The 26,440-nt window shown below is 38.3% G+C and overlaps 1 protein-coding gene across 4 annotated transcripts in view; it reads right to left on the bottom strand.

Moving 5' to 3' along the window:
* The window catches only part of si:dkey-71h2.2 (low density lipoprotein receptor adapter protein 1), a 91,964-nt gene that overhangs the window by 26,043 nt on the left and 39,481 nt on the right, over positions 1 to 26,440 (bottom strand). For 3 of the 4 annotated variants that reach the window (XM_041805991.1, XM_041805990.1, XM_041805992.1), the window contains exons 3-8: positions 24,589 to 24,701; positions 8,104 to 8,218; positions 7,706 to 7,778; positions 7,525 to 7,611; positions 4,383 to 4,510; positions 2,805 to 2,839 (exon numbers count right to left, since the gene is read on the bottom strand). In XM_041805991.1, coding sequence (XP_041661925.1) covers positions 2,805 to 2,839; positions 4,383 to 4,510; positions 7,525 to 7,611; positions 7,706 to 7,778; positions 8,104 to 8,218; positions 24,589 to 24,701 — 551 coding nt within the window. Of the gene's footprint in view, positions 1 to 689; positions 766 to 2,804; positions 2,840 to 4,382; positions 4,511 to 7,524; positions 7,612 to 7,705; positions 7,779 to 8,103; positions 8,219 to 24,588; positions 24,702 to 26,440 lie in introns of those variants that run through there. The other variant, XM_041805993.1, reaches the window with a different exon arrangement.

Genomic DNA, 26,440 nt, shown 5'->3' on the forward strand with positions numbered 1-26,440 from the left:
CGAATCCATCTTGCAAAGCTCCCGTCTGAACAGTTTGGGCCTGGTTAGAAAGTGACAGGACCAATCAGTGATGAAGGGGCAGTACTTTCGGACCCAGCGGAGAAGTGACGTAAGCAAGCAGCAACAAGAGGCCGGTGCAATAATGGCAGAAGAGATTTAGTGTGGATGCTGCCAAAGGGCCAGTTCAATCAGAACTTGACAACATTTCTTCGTTAAAAGAAGAACAAAGAACAGCACTGAGTTGTTTTCTTTTCAAAAATGGCAAAAGTTGTGTACTGACATGTCTACAGTTGCCATGGTTTGCATTCTGCAGCTCTCCATGGAGTTTACTCCTCGGTAGGGGCGCACCTCAGTAGCGGCTACTTCACGTTTTTCTATTCTGATTGGAAAGATGTGACAGACACAACGTTCAACCAATCACCCTCCAAGTTTTTCAAAGGCTCTTCCCTTTCTCAAATGCTGTCTATGAGTGGTTTACCAGATCCATCTGGCGTATCAGGTTAACTAAAGATCATCTATTACCATAAAGGTATACAACTGGGAACTTAAAACACTAGATAAGTTTCCAACATGCAGAGATACTCTTACATAATGTTTTATTAATAGAAAAGACTCAAACATTTTAAAATTAATACATGGAGAGTAGAAGTTAAAGTGAAGCTCAGTGCAACTGACAGGCTCACACAAAGGCACTATCTCTCCTCTTCGTCTTATATTTTTATCTGCTCCCAGGGTCAGTGGATTCATCAAAGAATTTAGAAAGATCTAAAGAAGCAGCCAAGAACAAATGTCAGTTATCATAGAGCAATTTTGACACAAATTATCTACATGGTTTCAAATCTATAACACACTAGTAAAAAATGAAAAGAAAAAAAGACCAGTGATGAAAGATTATACAAGACATTTGAGTAGGCTTTTGTTCCAACTGTCAAAGTCTGAATGTTTCTTATCTTTAATCAGTTTTTTCAATTGTTATAATTCAAGTTGATTATATTTACAAAAAGGAGGATAAAGGTAATGATTCTTCATATTTGTCCTTTGGTAAAACTAAACTAGATGTTGTGATAGACAAAATAAAATTGATATTTCATCAAAATCCCATCTACAAAATTCTCACTTTCAACTGAGGAAACCCACCGTTCAAAAACTGCTAATAACTTTTATTTTTTGAGTCAAAACTAGTCTTCTTCAAATCAGCATAGCTCTACTGGGGCACAGATGGCCGAGTTGTTAGGATGTACACTGCATTTCCCACTCTTTCATCCCTGTTTCTGGCTCAATACACTTTCCTATCTTTCTCTAATAAAGACAAAAAGACCCAAAAATCTTCTAAAGGAAAATGCATTCCCATACTTCACAAGAAGTCACAGCCAGTATCTTGCACTAGCCTTTTCTCTGTTTTAAGATCTGATGAACTTTGATACTAGTCTGTCATCTGCCCTGTTTAAGGAGACACAAAAGCTTTTCTACACCCACAGTTATTTTAACTGTTTAAAGTTGACAGGAAGCACTCTCAGGCACTTAAGCTGCATTTCCACCAGCAGTGTTGTTGAGTTCAGTTTAGTATGGTGCTCAGTTATTTTTGCCTTCTGCTGTTAAATGTTGGGAAAGGCACCAAAATAGCTTATCTGTATTGTCTTAGGATTCAGGCACTCTTCTTTGGGGTTACAAACCTATCTTTCTGACTATAAGGAGCAGAGCTAGACTCACGTATGTCTGTTGATTAATTAGGAGAAACTTCGATTATGTCAGAAGTGATAATGGACACAGATATATGGTGCCACGTTTTATACTGAGCTAAGAGGCTAGTGACGCCTCTTTAGAAGCTTTGTCCCTCACTTTGTCATAAACATGCTTTTAAAGGAAGTGGAGATATACTATTCAGCAAATAAACCTTTTGACTGATTGCAATGACAACTCAAGTTAAGATGACGGGTTACAAGCCAGTAGTGGTGTATGTTTTGCTGGCTCTCATTTGAATACAAGGCTCTTTTTTCATTTTTGTTTGTTTTTTAATAGGCATAAAAAAAGATAGCTCCAAATGAAGCCATTTGAGCCCCAAGAGACCACCTCGTTACTGAGAAGAGACAAATCACCCAGATCTCTATGAAACACAGAGATCCCATCATGTCAAGCCAGGCAAGACAGAGATCCTAGTCTGTACCAAACTGTAGTACCACTGAACCGACTCAGATGCTTGCAAGGCATGCTGGGAAAACCATCATATTGGTTGTTTCACCTCTGAATATCTCTTTTGATTGCTCACAGCATAGTACTACATGTTTCAGTCCCTCAAAAATGTTTAATCATTTTTAACAGCTCAGCAGTCATTGATGAATAGTGCTGAATGATTGTCAGACACCAGATTGGGTTACAACAGTCGATGCAGGCTCACCTCATCAGCAACCTTCAGACAGTTGTTTTCATTTTCATGGAGTAACCTGAGCGAGGAGTGCATACTGCATGTCCCTGAATGTTTGTCAGTATGTTTTAATAAAAAATATTGTGCCAGTCAATATGTCACATGAACGTTTTGTTATTCAAAATTGTCTGAAAGGTCTCTGACAGCTGACCGTCACCCTCAGTGTGACTGTCAGAGTAGAAACTGGCTTGACAGGTGATCTATTTTTATTTTCAGAAATTTAGCATTTAAACGAATGTATGCGGTTGGTGTTTGTCTCTTTAAAACAGTGTGGTGGGGTTATTTGAGTGTTTAGTGGCAAAGAAAAACAATCTGATGTCCTTAAATAGATTATAGACTGTATTGTGTGTTCAGCAGAGATTCAGTCGAATGTAAAGGTTACCTTGAGAAGGCGTCATCCAGTCCATCATCCACATCCTGTTGGAAAATTAGTAATATGAATCAATAAATGAATTAATCACTTTAAACTACAATCTTGATTCTCTGCCATTTCACTGAGTCAGCTGTCATAACTTAATTTACACAAGTGACAGTCTAAATTAATAAGCTGAAAGCTAAATGACAACAAAAGCAGAGCATTAATGGTACAAGCCTTATATCTAAGTCTGGAATAATGTGGATGAGGATTTTTTTAGCTTCCAGTCCCTGCTCTGGTCTCAGAAAAAGGCTGATCATTGATCCAAATCTGACATTTCTCATGATGTCACCCACCCAGTTATACTTAAATTTAGCTGGAAATTTAACTCTGTTGTAAGGCAAACATAAAAACAGTAAAATAGGAAAGCTATAAGCATCAAGCTGGATGAGCTGATGAGATATCATTTGATAAAATAATTCTTTTACCTCATGATAAGAATCCTATCAGGGAAAATGTGCAACCACAAACACTGATGGATTTGTAAGAATATGGTGACACCTAGTGTTCAGAATCAGTACGTGAACACCAGGATTCTGACTAAGGAGACTATGCACATTGACGCTTAAAAATCCCTACAACAATCAAGGCCATCCACTGGAGGAAGGAAAGAAATACTTTCTAGGGCTTTCCTTTGGACTACTGGGCAAATGGAGTTCTCCAAAGACATCGTCCATGCTAATTTTAAGCCATAAATGTTACTTCTAACCCAAATACTCCCCGATATTAAGGACGGCAAAAGCACAAATTGTATTCATTACTGCATCAGTCACAATGAAGCCTGTTTGAAAAAGCAAACCCTAGCTCCTTAACCTTCTGAAACTTGAGCTCTTGTCTGAAATGCAGAGCTGAAGTTTAAGCTGTGTCAGCCAGCTGTGCAGTAGTTGGGGGTCTTCAGTCAGTAAGATATAATGTCAGTCAGATGTACAGTGGAGTCATTTTTCTTGTTATCTTGATGATGGACTATATAGGGCACAGCATGAACAAAATTTCCATACATTTCTTGGAATTTTTCCAAACCAGAAGTCAAAAAATTCACAAAAAATTTAAAGGAAATCACGCACAATCAAAAAATTCAATCCCAAAAATCAAAGCATATTCCCGAAAAGAAAGTAAATTAAATTTTGCAATTTTCCCAAAAACTTTAAATGAAACTCTCCATAATATATAAACAAAGCCCCCAAAATGTCCATGAAAATACTTGAAAGAAAATTACCCATAATTCCTGTAAATTTCTGAAAATTTTAAAGCAAGCCCGCCTTAAAATTTCCTAAAATCCCAATAATTTAAGAACACATAATTTATTTTTTACATAATCCAAATTCCCCAGAACTCCATGAAATGATGGAAAATTCCCTCAAACATCCGAAAAAATTCTCTGCATTTTTTGTGGAAAAATCTTGAATAATTTTAAAGGAGAAATATTTAAAGTACACCCCTTAAACATAGACACTCTCATAGATGAACTGTTGTCCAATGATGTAACAGATTTAAAATCACATTTTCCATCCATTCAGCAGAATGGGGACAGATGTTGTGACCTACCCATGAATCATGTTTGATTGGTCGCCTCCGTGTCGGGTTACTTCGAGGTGAGGGCGAGCTGAGTGAAGCGGAAAAGAAAGGCCTCCGCAGCTTCTCCTCCACACCGACAGGCTTGTGTGTTTCTGGATCTAAGAGAGGTGACAGTAAAGAAACCGAGAACAAAGAGGAGAGAAGAGGAGGCTCATCAGTTTTCTCTGCAACAGGCTGAATTTAAATCAACTCTGCAAAACTTTCACCAACTCTCAGCGCCTCTGAGTTACTCCTGTAGTCCTCCAGGCTTTCTCATCATATTTCCTCCCTTAACGATGGTGACTTCAGTGTGAAGTTGCAGGGTTTAATTGAGAGAAGTTAGAAAAGCCGGGTACTAACTAACAACAACTTGAACGGATGATTAAGTCTAATTTTGCAGACCCTTTGACTCCCTGAAGAGCAGAAAAACATTTTGACCTATAAATGTCACGGCCACTGGAAGCTACTTAAAAGTCTCCTGCTACCCTGAATGACTAATGAGTGGCATATAATTGGGCCGATTTGTCCTCCATGTGAGTGATGGTGGTTTAATTTGTGTCTGAGAGGTTTCAGTGTCAGCCTCTAAAATTACTAGTATGGTTGTCGTGTGCACACTATAGCTATATAGAAAGGTCATTTTAAATTCATTATGCAGATGAATGCAGAGGCATTAATTTATCATGTTCACATGAAACTAGTTTGTGAAGATTAGAAGTCTGAGGGTGATGCAATTACTTACTGTAACTCTGTATAATCATGGTCTAATTTCAGAGAATGCTACACTGTTACCATTGCCATTAACATTAACACTTACATAATAGTGTTATTTCTTGTTTGATATAGTCTAATGGCATTACATAATCTTAAACCTCATACTTTGAGTATTAAAGCTTTAAAATCAATCCCTGTACGATCAAAAATCTGCTGAGTGAAAGCTCCCACAGTTTTTCTCCAAAACCTCTTGAAACAAGACAACACTCGTACTGCAATATTATTTCTCTATGTCTCAGGGATAGTAAGTTGTTTGAATTATATGCAAAACACCAATTAATTAACATTATGGTGGCTCTAAACAAATAATTTTTAAATAAATGTGGCACACTATGTTGGAAATTTGTTCCAGAAAGTTTTTTAACCTCTATTTGCAGAAATAACCTTTAGTTGTCTGTGTTAGCGTTTTCACAACTCCTTGCTGCAATGCTTAAATGTATTATTGTGAATGTGTAATGTTACTTATGCAAAGGCTTAATGTTTATCATCTCGATTTACATATTATACAAAACTGCATGGAGTGGGTCTTAAACCTTAAGTCCGGCCTGAGGCTCCCTCCCTGCATGTCTCCGGCCCACTCTCTCATCCCTGTTTTCAACTCTATCCAATGTCCTCCTCTATAAATAACGGCATAAAACAACAAAAAACACATCTTAAAAAAAGCTCTAAAAATCTTTATATAGGGCTTGTAATTCTTTGCATGTCAAGTGTTCTGGTTTCAGTTTGTAGTGCATTTGTAGTTAGCAGGTTCTGTTGCAGACAAATTAAAAGACTCTGCATGGAAAACAAAAACAGAATGAACCTTATCTGTTAATGAACAAGCTCCAATCAACCGATGTCTGCATTAAAGTACAGCTAACAATTTATTTAAGATCAAACATTTAAACTTGAGCCACAGATCTACTTGACTCTTTGTTGTTAAAACCAATCAGCAGTTAGACTGTGTCATCACCTGAAATGCAGCAGATCTGACCTTTATTCCAAAAAAAGCATTCTGACAGTTGTTTTTCCTCTCCTCTTTATGTCAGACACAGTAAAGCTCAACTGTTTAGCTTGTTATGAATCTGCACGAGTGAAGCTGCTCTCCACTGCTGAACTGAGACTCACAAGGTGAAGGGAGCTACTCTAAAAAAAGACAGCATTTACATCTCAGACATAAACACCACATGGAACAGGAAATCTTGCCTTGAAGCCATTTAATCTAACCTAAAACATATTTTTACGAAGCTGTGCAAATGTACATATGATGTGGTCAGCACTAGCTCCTCACAGTAAGAAGGTTCTTGGTTTGAATTCCAGTCATACAGGAACTTTCTGTGATTGCATTTTCTCCCAGTGCTTGTGTCGGTTACTCCCACAGTCCAAAGACATGTACATTAAGGCTCATTTATGCCCTGCGTTTGAAACACATACAGATAAGGACAAACCTTTCTGTCTGTAAACGGCATTCATTTCGTCCATTTTTTGCCCATACTCTCTATGGATATGGACCAAAAGCTGCAATACCACCACCATTCGTGGGGCAGTGAGGGCAGTGTTGAGCAATGCGGCCAACACTTTAACCCAGAGTAGCAAAACATAATAAAGAAGAATCATCTGGAAAAAAAAGGTGGAACCTTACAGGTTTCTTAAGAAATATTGCAGAACCATGAGTGAGTTTTTGAAAAACACAAACAATTATGATGTTAGCTCAGCTGGTACAAAGACAGCTAAAATAGTACACCAGAGCACAGGGCGGACCGTTCTTTTTCAGCAACGGATTGCAAAGTAGCTCTGTGAAAGATGGCAATCTCTAGTGGATTAATTTTTAATGTCCACTCCATCATAACAGATGCACCTCAGTATGAGAGCAATGATGGAGAAGGGTGTACCTCGCCTCCCACCCACTGCCAGCTGGGATTTGCTCCAGCTCCTTGCAACCCCAAATGGGATAAGCAATGTAAATACTGGATGTACAACAACCAGCCTAATATTAATTTGTCTCTAAAAAGACGTTTAATTGATTTAAAAAAAAAATTTTAATGCTTGATACTGAAGTTCAATTTAAAAACAGTTGTAGCAAACTGGTTGAAGGTGAAATATTGTTTATTTAAAAAAAAAAAAAAGAATAAAAAGAAAATAGGCTTTTACTGTAAATCATTTAAAACACATTATAATTTTGTAACTGTCTTTTACTATTTCTTGAATTGAAAAACCTGAAAGAAGGGCAGTTTGTTCATTAGTTAAAAGGTGTGCCAAGTTTATGAATAATTTGAGCACTCTACGTTTTACCACAACAGTTAAAATCTTATCTTATTGTATTTAAACTTTAATGTGTTGTGCATGAACACATGCTTGCTGAAACAAAATCACACATACACACCTGCAGTGACACACTGAGTGTCTGTCGTCTCTGTCTGCCCGTTGCTTGTTGCACATGAACAGCAGGTCCTGGCCTTCTTATTTTTGTCTACGTGCAGACAAAGAAGAACAAAAAAGGCTTAAGGAAACAAGAGGGCCCATCTTCATTTATCTGTCACCTTGCCTTTGTTCAGCTGACTCACCTTCCTGAGCGATCTCCCAAAGATCGAGGGCTACCTTGAAGGCCTGGGCTACAGTTAATGTCACTGCCTGAGCCTGGAGAGAAAAAAGGAAAAATACAGACTATTAATGGTTTATAGATCTAAATTTTTCTATCTGTTATAATATTTATTTCCAAAAAAGGTTTCACTGGCATGAGAAGCAGAGTAAATGAGTAGGTTGTAATTCAATCTGCCACAAGATGGAGCCATACTCCGTCTGTATCAATGCTACTTGAAGCCTCAGGTCCCATTCACTATAATATATGTACACAGTACCAGAAAACATGACCTTCAAATCTGCTCAAGTTCAAAATACTGCTCCATATGGTGTATTAATATGAACGTAAAATATAAATGCATTAAAGTTCTTGGATACATACAATCTTCCTCTTCTGGCAGAGAAATGCGTGACACTCCAGGGTCTCATTGAACTGACTCTGAGAGACATAAGCGAAGACCTTATCCTGAGTTTTATCTGCCGTGCAGTAAGAGATTCTGCAAAGGAAGACACAGAAAAACAAGTGTGCTATTACAATTACCAACACTATAAATCCCACTGACATAATTGCATTCATAATGATAAATGTGCCACTGCAGCAGACAGGAACCAATTTATGTCATGAATGTCTTAGGGCAAACATCCTATTTAATCATCAGACACACAGAACAAAGAGAGTCATGTTCTGTGCATTACAGCTGCCTGCCTGTGCTGTAAATCATATCTCGTATATCAGAGTAAGCTACACAGCATGCGTGTCAATATAGGGCCATATGTTTTCAACCCTCTACTTTTTGCATATGCATAAGCAAACCAATGACAACAGGATGAAAGCAGTGGTTATGAGTATTATGCTGATGAAGTCCCACAGCTGGGGACAGTGGAACAGGAGACACAAGAGCGGCAGTGACATTCAAGAGAGATGCTTGAAGCTTGGCTGAACTCTGAAGTACTTCATATTTTCACATCAAGTCTGTATTTTATGCAAAAATCCACTAATATGCAGGACATAATTTTCCTTTGTGGATCGCTATAAAACGTCAACCAGCCAGAAAAGTTCAGCTCAATGTTATGACAGCAGAGGACATTGCAAAGGAGCAACAGATGTAAATTAGCATTTCGCTAACTCTGGCATATTTTCAGTCAGTATATTCACACTGAAGTTTTTAAACATTTAATGCTGATCAGCATTACATATGATGTGATGGTGAAATATATCAATACACTTTACAACTTTATATCACATAGAGCAGCGTTTTTTTTCAATGGTGGGTTATTGTGTAGATCACAACAGTGCATAGGAAATAAAAAGTCTGAGTTTTCGAACATTATTACATGAATCTGTAGAAACATGAGAGGATTAAATCATTCAATAACAGCCGAAGTAATATCACAAATACATGACAAATCAAACAAACTTTTCTTATGACTTGGATATCTGTCCATCAACATATGGAATACACTACAAAGTTGCATCTTTCGTTTTGTTTTTGTTTTTGTTTTTTTGGTGATGGGTTCCCTGAACATTTGCACAGGGGTTTTAAAAGGTGAATCAACTGTGCAGCCATCAATACCTATTCACTCAGAGACGAATGCTATAAAGAGAAAGATTTAGGAAATTCTGCCATTTCTGTCTTGTGTCTCTCCAACGTCTTTCTTTAAATTCCTTGCCGTAAGGAGCAAGGATCTGAGGAAACAATACAAGTGAAGGATGTAAGGAGACACATTAGCGAATAAAGAAAGACGCAATCAATCTAGAACAGGCAATAAGGAGAAGCTAAGGCATCCTTAAGCCCCTGGGAAGATGTCTATTTTTAAATTTTACTTTAATTCTTAATATAACCAAAACTGATGCACTTCACAGTCATGTGCATACATTTTTGGCATGCAGCACTACAGGGCTGGATGTGTCCCCCCGCGTCATGACTCAGGATGCGATACATATCAATATAAAGAGGCCATTATACAATACGTATCATGATACAATGGCCATGATACGCATCACGTTACAAAGGACACAATACAATATGTATCACCATACAGTGGCAGTGATATGACACATAACACAATACAATGGCCATGATACAATGCATATCACGATACAGAGACTATGATATGATATGCATCGTGATACAGAGGCCATGATATGTATCATGATACACAGGCAATAATGCAATACGTATCACAACACATGTTGATAAACATTATGTAATAAACATGTCCTACAGTGAATTCACTACAGCAGAGTCAAGTTTGGGAGCTGGGAGATTTGGCTGACAGGCAGAAAACTCGCACCCTGTGTGAAAGCCACAACAGCAGGAGCAGACATGCCTGGCACACGCAAGCAGCAAAACATGCTCCCAGTCTGGTCCCCTTAAGGTGTGGACTTTGCTAACTTTAAATAGATTTTCCCATGCCTCTGGTTATATGCAAGGACATCAGGGCATGACAGGGATTGTGTCAATCCCACTTCCTGCCCCATGGTGCCCTCAGGCAGTTTTCTTTCCACATCTATGCTTTATATCAACCTCAAAGTTCTGCACAATACCGTATATAATGGTACAGTTTTCACCAAAGAAAACTGAGCTACTAAAGTCAAATCTGGTTTGTTGTACTTGGCAATGAACATGTTTCTGTCTGTTTTAAAAGTTGTCCTTTTAATGGAAAATCCTTGATTTTGCATCCAGTCACAAGAGGATAACCTTGCAAAGCTCATGGATTGGCCAGATTTCCTGTCTGTCATTTGGCAGATCTATCTTGCAAAGTTTTAATCAGAAGCATTTGTTCCTGATCTGAGAATGTAATCAGCTCTACTGTAGGAGAATGAGGTAGTAGCTACAGGTGTGGTTTAATTGAACTGCAAGCTGGTAAACAATGGCTGTTGGTGAAGAGATTAGCGTGGATGCAGCTATAGCAGCAGTTTAAGTAGAATTGCACATTTATCAAAAAAGAGCGAGGAACCACACTGAAAGCTTGTCTTGGTGGAAGAACAATGCTTTTTTCACTTCCATATCGGCTCCAGTTTTTGAAACTGAAGGGTTACATCTCAATAAAATGAAGTTTACATAAAGAATACAGTTTTTCCCCTCAGTTTTGTCACTTTTATCTCTTTACACCAACAGTACCAGAGATTCATGTTAAACTGCTGGAAATGAGATGTCTGATATAAATGTCCTTACAGTCACGTAGCATATTGCTGCCTCTATTGAAATCTCAGAACCTCTTGTGTCGGTGAGAAATGGAAAAACCTGAGTCACAAATCGATCTTCACTGTGACTTCAAAGTACTTCAGACCTCATTCCCAGCAGTCACACTGAATCTCACCTGGATCTTATTTCTAGTTTGAAGACATCCAAAAGTCTGCAATCCACATCCTGTTATTTTCAATGGTTATCTAAAACCAATCTAGGCAAAGTCCACTGCCAAAAAAAGGCCTGATGGGCTCACTGAAGCAACAGACGCAAATCCAATGGATTTGTTTTGCTGGATTATATTCAGGCAGTTTGAAGTCGTATTGATCTGAGGCTGTTACCTGGAGCAGCAGAGCACACCATGTTTGTGGCTTTAAACAGAAGTGTAAATGAGCCACAGGGAGTGACGCGCTTGACCTTTGTCACTCTAATCAAACACACAGCCTTTAATATGAGCAGGACAAGGACAAGATGGGGTATTTCACTCTCATTTAACCTGGTGTGAAATCCTGCTACCAACTGAAGCTGCTGCTTTTCTCTTAATCGCCTGGTATTGATTCTGCTCAGATACTTATTCCACATCATCATAAGTGATTGAAGACACCACAAGGCTGCTGTCACTGTAGTGCGTAAATAGTCTGTCATTACAGCACTCTTCTGCACTGTATACAAAAAAACATCTGCAGCTGGCACTCACTCATCTGCAGCCCCACTTCAAAGATGAGCACCAATAATGCACCAGTTTACTCAACAAAAAAGCATGCATAAAAATACAGGCCTTCACATTTTCCTCTCAGATGCATCGCTGGCTTGCACCGCTGATGTGTGACCCACATTGTAATGCCCCTGACACCCAGCTCTGCATTTCCCCCCTCTTCCCTCCACGTTGTAACTTATATTTGGACCTTAATTGTAGGAAAATGAGCAGAGAAAAAGTCGAAAGAGTTGGCCTATTTAAGTTTTGAAAAACAAGTGTGATGTAACCAATATAATCTTAGTTATCATCTTGCTGAGACGCTTTCTTCTTATTATATTCTTTGCAACCTGAAATTGACTCATTTCTGTTAATGTTTATTGAGTCTCCAAAGATCTGCATCTTTCAGCACCGCCTGTGCACTAACTGATTTTGTTTGTGCATTAAATATTATGATAATTAATACATTATATACTGCCCAGTGGTGCTTACAGTCTCACTGGCAGCAGTATTACTGTCAAACTTCTATCAGATTAATATCAGAAATAGTAATGAATTCATAGTGATGTATAAAAGACTGCATTAATTAATACTGTGGGGTGTACTGCAACAGATTTATTCATTTTTACATAACTCATGATTAAGTTGGAAAAGAAACATATTTGCCCTTTTTCTATGAAAAAATTAATAAAAATTGTAACATGAAAGCATACTTTAAAGACGTCTTAAGTTGTCAGAATAAGAAAGCATCAAAGTAGAGCTTTATTTTGTTAAGAATTTCCTAGGGAAGGATCACCCCTGCAGGACTCTAGCCTTGGCCCTAATGACTCCAAGCCCAAGAACCTAAACATAAAATAAATAATTTGTTCTGAGATAAAAAGGGAAAAAAAATCTAATTTGTGATGATACAAGTTGCAGATGACTTTAAATATAAGTCAATGACATGCACATGTTTGTGTCAAACTCTGTTATTTTCTTAAATAAAAAATTAGTCAGTTCAATATATCAATGTTGTAATTGTTCTATGAAACCTAATTTGTTTAAGTACATTTTAACTACATGTATATTTGAATAACATGATTAATTTCATACTTTGGAATCTCAAACCCTAAAATGTCAGGTGGCACAAGGGTCTGAAAAAATGAACAGATTACTGACGGTGTTAAAAATGACATTTTTCTTGTGAGAATTGAAAATAAACAAATGTTATTAGAATTTTTCAGTATTAAATAAGTAAGATCATCCAAAAACTTTTGTCCTGGAATTTGCAATTTCTAAAATGTCATGGTGGCACAACCATAATCATGGGTGTTTTATTTTGAAATTAACTGATAAAAACATACTGTTGCATAATTCATCATACATTCATTCATCATTTGATTCCAGCTGACATTCATGACCAAATGAAACTTGTAGATCCTTTTCAGGTAAAATCATTTATTTTCTGTCATGGTTCAGTGGGATCGCTTTCACTGTCAGGTACAACCAATGCAAAACTGCTAAAAATTTATTTTACCATTAAATCTTGATTTTAAAGTTATACATGTTCACTTTCTAACAAGAATGAAAGTAAAAACGTGTCAAAATGTTTGCCTGTTTAAAATGAAATTAGCTGCAAATGTCAGAAGGCGCAACTGCAGATCTATGAAGCCTTATGTGTCTCTAAACCAAATGTATTAGGATTGGGCAGTAATAAAATACCTAAAAAAGGAATGGTATTGCCTTAAAAATCATTATGAAATTTTTTTTTGTTATTTGTGCATGCTTCTAATAAATGCCTTTAGAGTGTGTGTCTGTTTCCAGCAGCAGCATCACCGCTTGTAATTGAGGGTGCTAAAAAGTGGTGGACAGCTCTTATTTATTATAGGGCTATTTTGTCAAATGAACAAACTCATAAAAGGATTCACTATTTAGGCACGCTCACATTTGCGCATCACGTGATGACAAAACTCCTCCATATATAGTGTGTGTGTGTGTAATATATATATATATATATATATATATATATATATATATATATATGTACTGTGCTTAACAAATTTATTAGACCACCCTAACCCTAACCCCAACCAAAGTAAGGTTTACGCCACAGCTGCCCTAAATTAACAGCATTGGTAATTAACAAAATCATTTTTTTATGTTTCTGCAATGGTTAATACACCAATATATAGAAGCTCTTTAACCAAAATGATATTTTGATATTTTTAATGCTAAAATATAATTATTATTGTTATCCATGAATTTGCAAATTTACTGATTTACAAAAAAAACCTGAAAAAATAGTGAAGCACATTATTATTTCTTGATTAATATGTGAAATGATAGTTATTTACTTGCATTCCTGAACAGAAAAAATAATTTTAGTGGTTGAATGTTTTGCCTGATTCATTTCTGACTTCTCAGAGAAGCCTAGTGAGCCGGCTCAAATTTGGGTGAATTCAGTTTGAAATCCCTCATTCCTGTTCAAAATGGTAAAACGTGGAGCACTTCATGATGCTCGATGGTCTCTGAGACAAATACTATGACAGGTGGTCTAATAAATTTGTTAAGCACTGAATATATATATCAACATATATAGATAGAAAAATAAAAGATAAAGATAAAAGCTAAGATCTGAGAAAGCCATAGTTTTAGTCATGCTTTTCAATAACATGCTTTCCATTGTCCACAGAATATTTAGCTCCTGGCAGAAGAGAAATAGGCAAATAGGTCAGTGCACATTAAACGCCTGTAGGGAGAAAATTCTTGCAGAAATTTTTAACGCAGAGTTTGTTTAAAAAACAACAGCTACAATGAGAAAAATGAGTTATCCGCTGTTGTTAATGGACACTATGTTCACTAATGTAAAAAAAATTAGACAAATGACAGTGTTGTAGACTGATTCTATGGCATCAATGTGACAAAATTTGATGAAATACATTTCACTGGAGTGAATGCACATTTAAGATCTCATCTTTATGACAGACTTAAGAGCTTGTTCTTCAATGTCTACATAAGAGCCAAATAAACTCTGTGTCTATGTATACAAAGAAAGAACTCCTGATAATCTTTGTCTATGCAGATTTGACTCATTATAGCACAATTGTTACAAAAACAATAACCACAAGCCACACAATGGATCACGTTCACAGAAAAATCCTTGAGCTAGAAACAAAAACAGAAAAAAAATAATTGACAGCGTGGCGGCATTTTCTCAAAGCTTAAACAACAGAAGCTGAGCTGTCAGTCTGCATCATATCTCCAAAGAGGCTCTGTGGACTCCAGCCTTTGATCTCCTCACAGTGTCGAGCACCGCTGTTTGTGTGCCGGTGAGGGAATATCAATGGAAATATTTAAATATTTACAGTACAAAGCCTCAACAGAACTTCACACTTCAAAGCATGTGTGTTCACTGAATAAAGCAGGTATATTGTTTAACAATGAACTACCTTTGTTTAACTTTTTCATGCAACAGAAGTGCAATGACGTAAAAGCAACATCAAAGCATTCTGAAAATTAAAAAAGAAAGCGTCTCTATGTTGGCATAAATGTAAAAATGCACTGTTCAAGAATTGACTGGCACATATCTAGGCTAGCATCATTAGCAGGTGGACTGTCTGTTATTTCTAAGCCCTGTGTGTTTTTTTTCTGATTGATATGCTGGTCTGACTCTGAGTGCTCCTGTCAGAATATGAATCAGTAACACCAGTCCAGATGGACACCCAACACCTCACAATGTGCTGCTCCTCAGGAGATGCAACTATCACTGCATATTTCATTGTTTAGGATAAAAACTGTTGGAATAAGTCAGCATTGTTGCATCATTTTATGTCAGCTTTGTTCATGAATACTTGATACTAAAAAACAGACAAGCTGTTGTCTATTGATACACCAAGTGGAAATTCTGTGTATGATTAGACAACTATTCTAACATATTTTTTGTTTCACACAAGATACTGAATCTAAATTCAGAGCTACAACACAAAAGTTTTCAAAAATATCTTTCTCTTCTATTAAAGAAAAGTAAGGCTGGCATTTCAGTCATACATGTTTTACTTGTTGTAAAAGATGTCATAATACCACCTTCATGTCAGTGCATGAGGCATTAACTGTGTAAAGCATATAGTCTCAGTGCCATCCCCCACTGATTTCTGAAGCACACTGTGAAGCCCACAGATGGTGGTTGCCATGTTGGAAATGCTATCTGAAACTAACTTTCTATCAACCTAGCAACACATGAAAATATGAAACCTAGGGTCTTAAGCCTATGAAAAATGTTTATCCCCTTGGATGTTTTACCCTTTAATTGATTTTATACATCAGTCATGGTCATTCTAGTTTTAAAACATTCAAATACGTGACTGCATAAATATTCACCCCCTTCATGTCAGGCTTTAGTAGATGCATCTTTGGCTGCAATCACAGCACTGAGTCTGTATGAAAATATCTCAATCCAGCTTGCACATCTGAACACTGTAATTTTACTCCATTCTTCTTTGCAAATCTGCTCAGGCTCTGTCAGGTTGCACGGGAATCAGCTTGAACAGCCCTTTTCAAGTCCAGCCCAGTGTCCACCCCAGAACCTTCACCTTGTTGTTCATTTCTGTGTAGCTTTCGCTGTATCCTTCAAGTCACTGACCTCCTAGAAAATAAATCAAGCTGTAGTTTTCTTGAAGACTAAATAAGATTGCACTCGAGGATTTTCCTTTATTTTTCTCTTTTCATTTTACCCTCTACCATTACAAGCTTTCCAGGGCCAGCTGCTGAGAAGTATCCCTACAACATGATGCGGCCAGCGCTGTGCTTCACAGTAGGGATGGTGTGTTTGGGTTGATGTGCAGTGTTTGATGTCTGCCAAAGAAAACATCTTGTTTGATGGCCAAAAAGCCCCATTTTCATCTCATCAGACCAAAGAACTCTCTTCTACTTGACCATGGAGTCTCCCACATGGCAAACTCTAGTTGAAATTAAATGAGTTTCCTTCAACAGCGGCTTTCTCTATGCCACTCTCCCCTCTCTCATGGTACTAGCTTTGCAGTATGAAGTTGGTTTACAAAGTGTGTTTATCTAACTCTAGACTTAACACAATAATAGGTTTCAGTGATTGAATGTGAAATTATTCAACTTGAAACATCCTTATTTGAAATAATGTTTCACTGGACACAGTCTGAGGACATATTTTAAAAATTTTGTTGAAATGAACAACAAATGCCTTTGCACCTTTGACTTATAAATATTTTTTCTGATGTAAGATATTACAATCTTTTCAAACAAATAAGGGAACAAATACACACTCTATGAAATAGCCAATAGTTTCATATTATGTAACTCAACAAACATTTTGAGTTTAACTTGATGTAGAATTGTGCACTAAAGAGGATGACTTAATTAAGATCGTTATTTTTTGTTTTCTAATGGATATATTTTAATATCCTTACTTATACTACTATCAGAAGAACAGTTCAGTTGAATCTGAGAGGAATACTACTTCATTTCTATTTGTATTGGTAATAGTTCTAATGCTAACACTGCATTGTTCTGTTTTCTATCACATCTGTTTTCTACCAATCAAAGCTGCTTCTGCTACTTTTTCACATATAAATACCATCATCGATAAAGTTGTAGCAATTTCCTTCAAAATGTTGGATAAGTTTAGGCCTACAACTGCCTTAAGTTTGTCGTTCATTTGTAGTTTTGTTGTTTCTCTAGTCCCTGTCCTCTTCCTGCTTGTCTCCATCCCAAGATGAGTCTGGTCGGCTCGACATTCCTCCCCATAAAGGGAAGGTTTTGTTTGCTACTAAGAGGGGGCTAAATACTGCCAGTGCCAAGTTAATGGTGATTAATGCTGGTCTTTATTATGATAGTTTATAGTCTTTATTATAATCTTAATGATTAACACTGGTTCATTATATTGGGCCACAACAGAGTATAGTCTAGACCTACCCTTTTTTAAAGTGTTATTCTGTTATGAATTGGTGCTATACAAATATATATTGACAGCAGCCAGTAAACGGTGAGAAGCTGGTTTGTAGAATGTGGCCAATGTTAGCAGTGCTAGCACTGCTGGCCCTTGAGCTTCTTTGCTGGTTAAAGTTCACATTAATGTGCCTAGCATGATTTTATAGGAATAGAATATCCACATTTTATAGATTTAAAAAAAAGGCTAAAAGTGCACATTTCCTACAAGATGCTATCAGTTCATGACTGATACATCTATGTTATAGATTATTATAGCAGTACTGCATTAGCCATTAAATGAGGCTACAGTGTCTACTAGTGACAAGTGACTGTGTTACCGTTATACCGAGCATTTAAAAAGGATTGTGAGTCTGAGATGGTTAAAAATAATAAGACTCACATCAGTTGGCTTGTAAGTCTGGTGCTGACTAGAGAGGGACCAGGCGTCTAATTGTTTAGCCTGCTAATTGCCAATCCCTAATCACTCCATCAGGGGTGCATTATATATCCCCAAATACTCTTCTGCATGTTTATCTTGATGGAATCTGTATATAATCAGCAAAACTATTTCCAAACCCTATTTGGTAGAGAAAATTCCTACTAAAAACTTTATCGTCAAACATCCAGTTGTAGCCTTGGGCCTTTTCCCTGCCAGCAGTTCGACCTACAGCAGTGCCTCAAGAAGACCTCCTCTTTCTGGAAGATAATGCTCATGATAAAACCATTTCAATGTCTGATACTGTGAAAAAGATGTGCTATAAAATATTCTATCTGGAGCTAAGTGGCCATAAAGGCTGCTGAATTTTATATCAAGTTGTAAAAGTGTGAAAACTTTCATGCAAATAACAGATGATGATAATTCAAAGTTTCAGTGTGGGTATATATGTGTGTGCGTGGATATGTGTGGATGTCGGGTCATGCCTGGGAGGATCCCATTTCCAATGCGATGCACAGTATCTCCCTGACTGTTTTTATCCCTGCTAAGCTTCCCCCTGAGGGAAACAGCCCAACCTCCACTAACTATGAATTCACAATTAACTCCACAAAAACACACATTTACATACACATTCAGAGTGTGATGTGCATACTTAAACACTCATATGTCCAGCCGTGCATGGACAAGCAGTATGTGCAAACATACATGAACAAACTTGTGCTTCCCTTCTTATTTGTTATGCACAATAAACAGTCTGATTTGATCCATTCTTCTACTCTCTACAGTCTTTCACACTCCACTTGCTTTCTTGGCCAATAAATGGATTATGTGCAACTAAAATAAGACACAAGAAAGGAGGGGCAAAAGGGGAGAGGGGCTGCAAGGAGGTGGGGGTGGGGGCTCATAAAGGGGGGGAAAAAAAATCAATTCTCAGTCAACCCAAGCTCTGCATGTGGCCCCTCAATCTCTCCACTATCAGTACTCTGGAGCGTAGACGGCACGAGTTTCAAAGTGGCCAATTAGATGTGGGTATCCCTCCGTTCAGAGCTCTGTTTATGTTAATATGAGCTGAAAAGAAAGATTCATTTATAGACAGGGAGAGAGAACGGGGAAGAAGAGGAGGGGAGGAGAGGGAGATCAAAGAGGAGGCTGATTCCTCCTCGCCTGTGGTCTGTTAGCACTGATAAGGTGGAAACCAACACACACACTCAAATGATGTATCCCTGTCTATATCACAGCCTGTTTGGTAATCACAGTCCAGTCATGATATTTACGCTGTAATCTTCGATGACAAGAGGCCCCGTCTATCTTACAGGATGTTTTCCAGAGAGGGGAAAGCAGCCAAACGTATCGCAGTCAACACACTTCACTGATTTGGTTGGGAGAGGCCGAGCGTGTCACTGAAGGGGGTCAGCTTTCATTGATGCAGAGAGACAGTAACAGACCTCCTCAGCGAGCCCTTCTTGTCCCAGCATTATTAGTCGCCCAGTGAATTGATCAACGTGAGACTCACTCAGCTCAGCGGAGAAAGCTGTTTGGTTTTAATGTGCAAAAAGAGCCAAAGCAATAGACAAAGGGGAGACTGACCTAGATAGAGGATATCATGAATCTTATCAAGAACATTCTTTGTTTTAAGGACTCAGTTTATAGGAGCATTTGCATCTCTAAGCATAGCTGGTAAAAGTAAGGATATTAGATTGATGTGGTTCATGAACAATACATTCAAAAAACCCATGTTAACTGGTTGTGATTAGTGTCATGTTGTTTAACCATTTAGATAAAGTTCTGGAAACTCTATTACCATAAAAAGTGACAGGAATTCCTACTGTTCTGCGTGACATTTTTAATTATCAGCATGAAGCCAGTAGTACTCCTCATTAAATGAGGTCACTAGGACTCTCGCTGTGACACAGAAAAACTGTTGGCTTTTAAAATGAGCTTTTAATTGAACAGAAAGATGGCTTGAGATTGTTACCTAACAAGACATTTCAATTAAATTGAAATGTATACACTACAAATCTTTAACTGAGTTACTGAGTTGAAGCACTCATCAATCTGCCATTTCTCTGAACAGCATTGTGAAAAGCCAATGTGGCAATGCTTACATGCTGATGTTAAAAGCAACTATAGTATTAACAGTCATCCAAAAATGAACTCACTTTGTCAGTCCATTTGTGCTTTCATACATGTGCAAATTTGAAAATTTCCCCCTAGTTTTAAAAGTGACCTGCATGTGTGAATGAAAATGTATATATTTTTTATCCTGTCTTTACAAAGACGTTTTCCTGCCTGGTTCCCCAAATGTAATTTCTGTGTGAAGTCAGAGTCACCTGATGTGTAGCTGCAGGAAATATTCAGGAAAATTCAACCCCAAGCAGGGGTTAATGATGTCTTTATCAGGTGACCAACAGGGGTGGAAAGTAACTACTTACATTTACTCATGCTACAGAAGTTAAGTAGCTTTCTGTGCTTTTGTATGTTTTTGAGTTGTTTATAAAATCAGTCATTTTAGTTTTATTTAAGTAAATTTTAATTAAAGTATTTCACTTCATTACATTTTAAAAAGCATCCTTTACTGAGTCAAAAAGAAAAATTACAGGTCAAAATAAGGAGGTTGATGTTTTCTCTCAGTGACATCAAACTGGCCAGTAATTTAGCTTCATTCACACAACAGTCAGAACCACATAGCAAGAAGAGGATTCAATGTTTCATTCAGAAACAGATTTTGAGTTTATGTTATTATGAATCTTTGACTTTACTTAAATAACCAGTTTTGAGATTATATTCTCTCACCGTTCTTGCCCATTAAGATTATATCTTACGGAACAACACCTTTAAAAACTATTCAGCACTCATACTGCTTTGAGTGGTTTTTAAATCAATTACATTTTGCTTTTACTTTTTCTGAAGGAATGAAAAAAATGCTATATTTTTCAAATTACCCAACACTGACTGGTCATAGCATGTTTTTGACACTTTTAATAGTTGTAGAATTTGTTAAACCCCACTGACAGATGTAAAAGGTGTCCAACAGCACTGATTAATGAAAAACAAATGGAGATATGAGGTTTTGGCCCTACATGAGTGTTATGTAACTTAAACGAAGTAACTTTACTTCTTCTACTTCTCAACAGTCTTGTACTCTGTCCACCTCAGGTGACTATAAGCTCCCAGTGTGGCCTTCATGTAATGAAGCTGCTTCATACTATTTTCTGTTTGTGAGTTTGTTTTATCTTCCTACTCTCCTGTTGATTCTGTGAATATGTTCCTTAACATCCAGCAATTATATAAAGGCACAAGCTGTCACATAGCCTCTTGTTGTGTTGCGTTGTTCTTTTACATCATGCCCTGACTTCTAAGACCCTTAGCCCCGTCTCCCAACAGTAACTAGATTTAAAATGTCTCTTTCCCTCTTCCTCTGAGGAGGAGGATCCTGCAGAGATTTATCGCACTGCTGCACTATTACTGCTTATAGTGCAACAAACCCTCATCTGCTGGGTGAAATATTGACTTTTTAGCACATGTCTGAGCCCCTAGAGTAGTCCTTCTTCATGTCCGTTCTATCTGAATCCCCCAGACATCCCTGCACGTGTGATGAACTGGGGCATCTCCGTGCATAATTTTGGATGCATTTTAGGGCTGCACCAAGACTAAACATGCCAACTTCTCATGAAATAGGACAGCCTGTGTCCAGATTAGGATTAAAATGGAGCTCAGCAAAATTTCAAGCAGGAAGACTTTTCCCCTTCACTCATTATGCCTTTGTTACTCTCACCTGGTGATCAGCTGTTAAGGGTGTCTACTTACTCGATCTATTGTCCAATCAGACTCAGAAAACAATTCCCGTGTGTCCAATCACCACGTCGCTGTCCTCTTTTAAACCTGTTCTCCTCCCTCTGCAGTCATTCGTCTCAGCTGAACGCTGCATCCCTCCGCCACCCCTGTCACCACCTCACTCGTCAACTGCTTCAGAATACTCTCAACTTCAAGTCAGTTCAGCTCCTCAGAAGTATCGGATCCCTCTCCTAATCACTCACCACCACCAGTGTCAAGACTCCGGGGTATCCTATCTGATCTGACGGGCTGTACCCCTTTTTCTAGACCGACGGGGTTCACTACGGAGTCTTACGCCAAAGACTTTTGATTCATCATTAAATATTATAAAATTTTTCTTTGTAAAATAAACGAATGATCACGCTTCTTTTGTCTCTCCTGATTGAATTTTCAGTTATAAAGAATTGTATTTACTGTTATGAGAGGAATTTCTACCATTTAATGAGAGCTGGAGTTAAATACACCACAGGATTTATAAACGATGTCCCGTTTAAACTTAAGTGATTAAGAACACAATTTCACTTCTTGCTGACATAAAATTACATCATATGTATGTAAAATTAATTAGATATTACTTTGGCATAACAGATTTCTTATAATAATAATAATAATAACAATACATCACACTTATATAGTGCTTTTTTGGACACTCAAAGACGCTTCACAAACAAAACAAAACAAAGGAACAAAGGGGCTCAAGAAAATGCAAGTTTGAACAGGTGAGTTTTGAGTAGTGATTTGAAGTTTTGTATTGAGTCCGAGTTCCTGATGTTTTGTGGGAGTGAGTTCCATAAGGTGGGGGTGGCTGCAGCAAAGGCTCGGTCCCCCAAGGTCCGGTGCTTTGTCCTGGTGGTGGGAGTGAGGAGGTTGGTGTTGGCTGATCTGAGGTGGCGGGTGGGGCAGTGCTGCTGAAGGAGATCGGTGAGATAGGGAGGGGCCAGGTTATGGAGGGACTTGTAGGTGATGAGGAGGATGTTATATTGGATGCGGTATGGTATGGGGAGCCAGTGGAGTTGTTTGAGAATGGGGGTGATGTGGTCTCTGGAGTGGGTGCATGTGAGGAGGTGGGCGGCAGAATTCTGGATATACTGCAGTTTTTGGAGATGGGTGGAGGGGAGACCATACAGGAGGCTATTGCAGTAATCGAGTCTGGAGGTGATGAATGCATGGATGAGGATTTCAGCAGTGGGTTGTGAGAGGGAGGGGCGGAGACGGGCGATATTGCGGAGATGGAAAAAGGAATGAGGGACTAAATCAGTTGGGAGATTGAACCGAGTCACTCACCAAAGCGAGATACGATGTCCGTGTTTGTGGTTGAGGGACAATTACGCAGAGGACGATTTGTTATCCTGAACACAGCTGTTTTAATCCCAGTAGTTTGGTTTTACAAGGCAAAAACCCCTGGTTCTGACATTGGTTAAGGCCTATATGCAAGAAACTAGTCAGAGGTGTGGACAGGACAAGACTCTATGAGAGAGCAGAGTCCAGCTGTGGTTAAATTCTTCATCTTAAAAGAAAAAAATCAATATATCGGACAAAATAAATCCTTCTCATCTGGTCTTAAAAAAGCAGTTCGTATCAGCCTCTCTTTTTAGACCGTATGTTTGCAGAGCTGAGGTGATGCTGCAGTTGCACTGCTGTGCGCTCTGTCTTTTTTATGATGTTCCTCCCTGCTCTAAATCTTAAATTATTAATAATTTTCTTTGACCTAGGGAGTGGCAAAAAGATTAGTGAGCTATAATTGTAGATAAACAAACGTAGGCAAATTCTTGAGGCCCCCCTTATGGACAAGGCCCCAGGCAATTGCCTACCTTTGCCTAATGGTAAAACCGCCTCTGACTATAATCCCTGAGGATTGGTATTGTAATGAAGAAAGTTTCCACCAAAAGAGTAGAAATCAGCTCCTCCTCCTTGTTTTAAAAATGGATTGATTACTTGATGTCCTGCCTATAGCTTTAAAAAATGACTGCATTGTTTGTTGCTTGCTGGCCTTTGCCCTGTGCTTCACTCAACTGTGTACAGCTTGGGATTTATGACCTGTACCTTTGACCTTCATTAGGTTAATAGATAATATCAATCGATTCATAATAGATTTTTTTTGTTTTGAATGACATGGACATGTGTCTCAGTTTGTTTTGTATGGCTTAAGCTGTCATTATTGTGGTGGTTAATGTCTGTTTTTCTTTCTTGTTAAAAACAAAAATGGTCATAAATACAGTTTATCATTTTCAGTGAATATTGTTTCCATTAGGGTCTTTACCTTTGATTGGAATCTTTTTTCTGCTACAAACTGAACATTCGTATTTTAACGTCCCAATGGATTTCGCCTGCTCGTACCCATTTCTACATGTAAACTATCCACTGATTATGTCATGGTTTTAATTAATACATGCGAATCTTACTTTGACCAGCTCATAGTAGATCAAGCCTGCTCTGCTCTGCTGTTAGATTTTTGGTTCCCCTTTGGGGGTTTGGACCCAAGGTTGGGAACTAATGCAGTACAACAAACAGTGCTTAATTAATCAGATAAATTCTGAGAAGCTTCAGTCAGGCAAGGAACATGTTGAACAGCATAAAGATAGAAGGACAAATGGAGAAATAAGGAGAATGGCTCTGAAGAACATGGGGTCATACAGCTAGAATGGTTGCGTTCATTGGAATCAGGGTATGACTATGCACTCTACAAGAGTGTTTATGTCTATCAGCACAGCCACTGTGCATGGTTCCTGTAAAAAAAAAAAAAAAAAGAGACTAAATCAAACACCGCTTAGTTACCTGTATATGGAGACATTTTCTATGAGGTCTGTCGTCTCTGAGTCTGTGATGATGATCCCTTTTGGCGAAACCGTCAGAGTCACTTTACGAAACTTTTTAGCACTGGCTCTGGCCTGTGGACAGGAAATATGAGAGAAAACATACACAAACACACAAAAACCAAAATCAGAGAAAATCTTGGCACATGTGTAGGCAGATGTTTTCTGCCACTCTGACATACAGAAGATGAACTCAGATCTGATTAAACACCAACAACCCTCTAATGTGACAGTTGCTGAGGAGAACTAAGCAGCTTGCTCAAGTTGTCCCAGAAATGTGGCGAATCTATAAAAGGTGACAGAACAGAGTGGGGAGAAAAGCTGCAATGTGGAGCCCAGAATGAGTCCTCGAGGTCGGGCTGGCAGCCATTCACTCCCCCTGCCGCTCCGCTCCATCTGGAGTTTCAGAAAATATAACCATAGTGCTGAGCTTGCTGTCTGTGAGCGTGCCTGTTGACAATGACAATGACCTCCTTACTGTGCAATTAGCTAGCAAATGAGAGCAGTTTAGTTTCACACCCAGATGATATCAAGTGAGGAATCAGTGGAGGGAAAGTGGAGGCAAGAGCAAAGGAGGGGCAAAAAAAGCAAAGATTTAATCATTTACTTCTACATTCACCCTGCATCATCACTGTTATTGGACAGGAGGTGAAATTAAGGCTAAGAATGAAGAGACTGAGGATGAAAAGGAGTTGAATCCATGTTTAAATAGAAACTAGGGCTTCTGAAGGACAACAGGAGCAGTGCCAGGGCTTCCTGTAGCCGTGTAAACACCCAGGAGAGGAGCACACTCTGCACTGCTCTTACTATGAGGGAAAGTGGCATTATAATAAGAAAGGGAGAGTGTGCTGTGGCTGACGCTGGCAGCTCATTCATGTAGGAAGTGCTAACAATCACATTTTCTTCTGTCATGTTACTCGTGTCGTGCCACAAGGCAAAAAGCAATCTGTCAGCTTGAGATACGCCAAGTTCAGCCTCTCTATACGTCAGGTCCCTCCGGTCTTGTCTTATCATTCCTGGCTGAAGCATGTACGAAATGGAAAAAGTCACAAATGTATTCAGTAATCCCATTCAGGTTGATTGGTTTCCAAGGGAACAGACAGAGACAACAAAGTGTTTTTAGTCTTGTAGAAAATCAAGTGAATCTTAATCCTGCCATTAGGTTTGGTTCAGTCTGTAAAGAAGAAGCAGGAGGCTGATTATCTGTCTGTGCCATGCTTTTCTTTAAACAGAAAACCCAATAGATACGAATTTGTTACCCTTGGCATTACTCACTTAAAAGGTGCGTAAGTGTTTAGGAATTTAAGCATAAAAAACCTGCAGATTATTGTGGTGTTTCATCGTAAAAACCTGATGGGCAGAAACTGATATACAATTCTCAAGACTGTATTGAAAAAGCCAACAGGACTCCATGTAGTAAGTTGTGCTCAGCTCAGTTTAGTAAACTTAAAGATCCTGTATAGTGAAAATAAATCTGTAATTAGGTTTGTTGTATGACAGTTCACTGTGTTATGAACCACCAGGTCAAATTTTGGCCAAATAAAACATCTCTAAGTTTATGAAATTAAACTTTAAAATCGTAAAAAATGAGGCAGTAAAATCTGCTCTAGGATGGTGTGGGTGTGCCTGTTGAATAAGCTGAAGTCACGCCCACTCAGAAGAGAGTGGGAAATAAATTCCTCTCAGATTTAAAAATGCTACCATCTGAATGGAGAAAAACACTCACACTACTAACCTGCCCCTTGACCTTATGTCCAGTTCAAGGCTGGGAAAGGCAAGGTGTGCCTTTTCCCTACTCGGTCCCATCTGGAGGT

The sequence above is a fragment of the Cheilinus undulatus genome, linkage group 14, assembly GCF_018320785.1.
Source record: "Cheilinus undulatus linkage group 14, ASM1832078v1, whole genome shotgun sequence".
Taxonomy (NCBI): domain Eukaryota; kingdom Metazoa; phylum Chordata; class Actinopteri; order Labriformes; family Labridae; genus Cheilinus; species Cheilinus undulatus.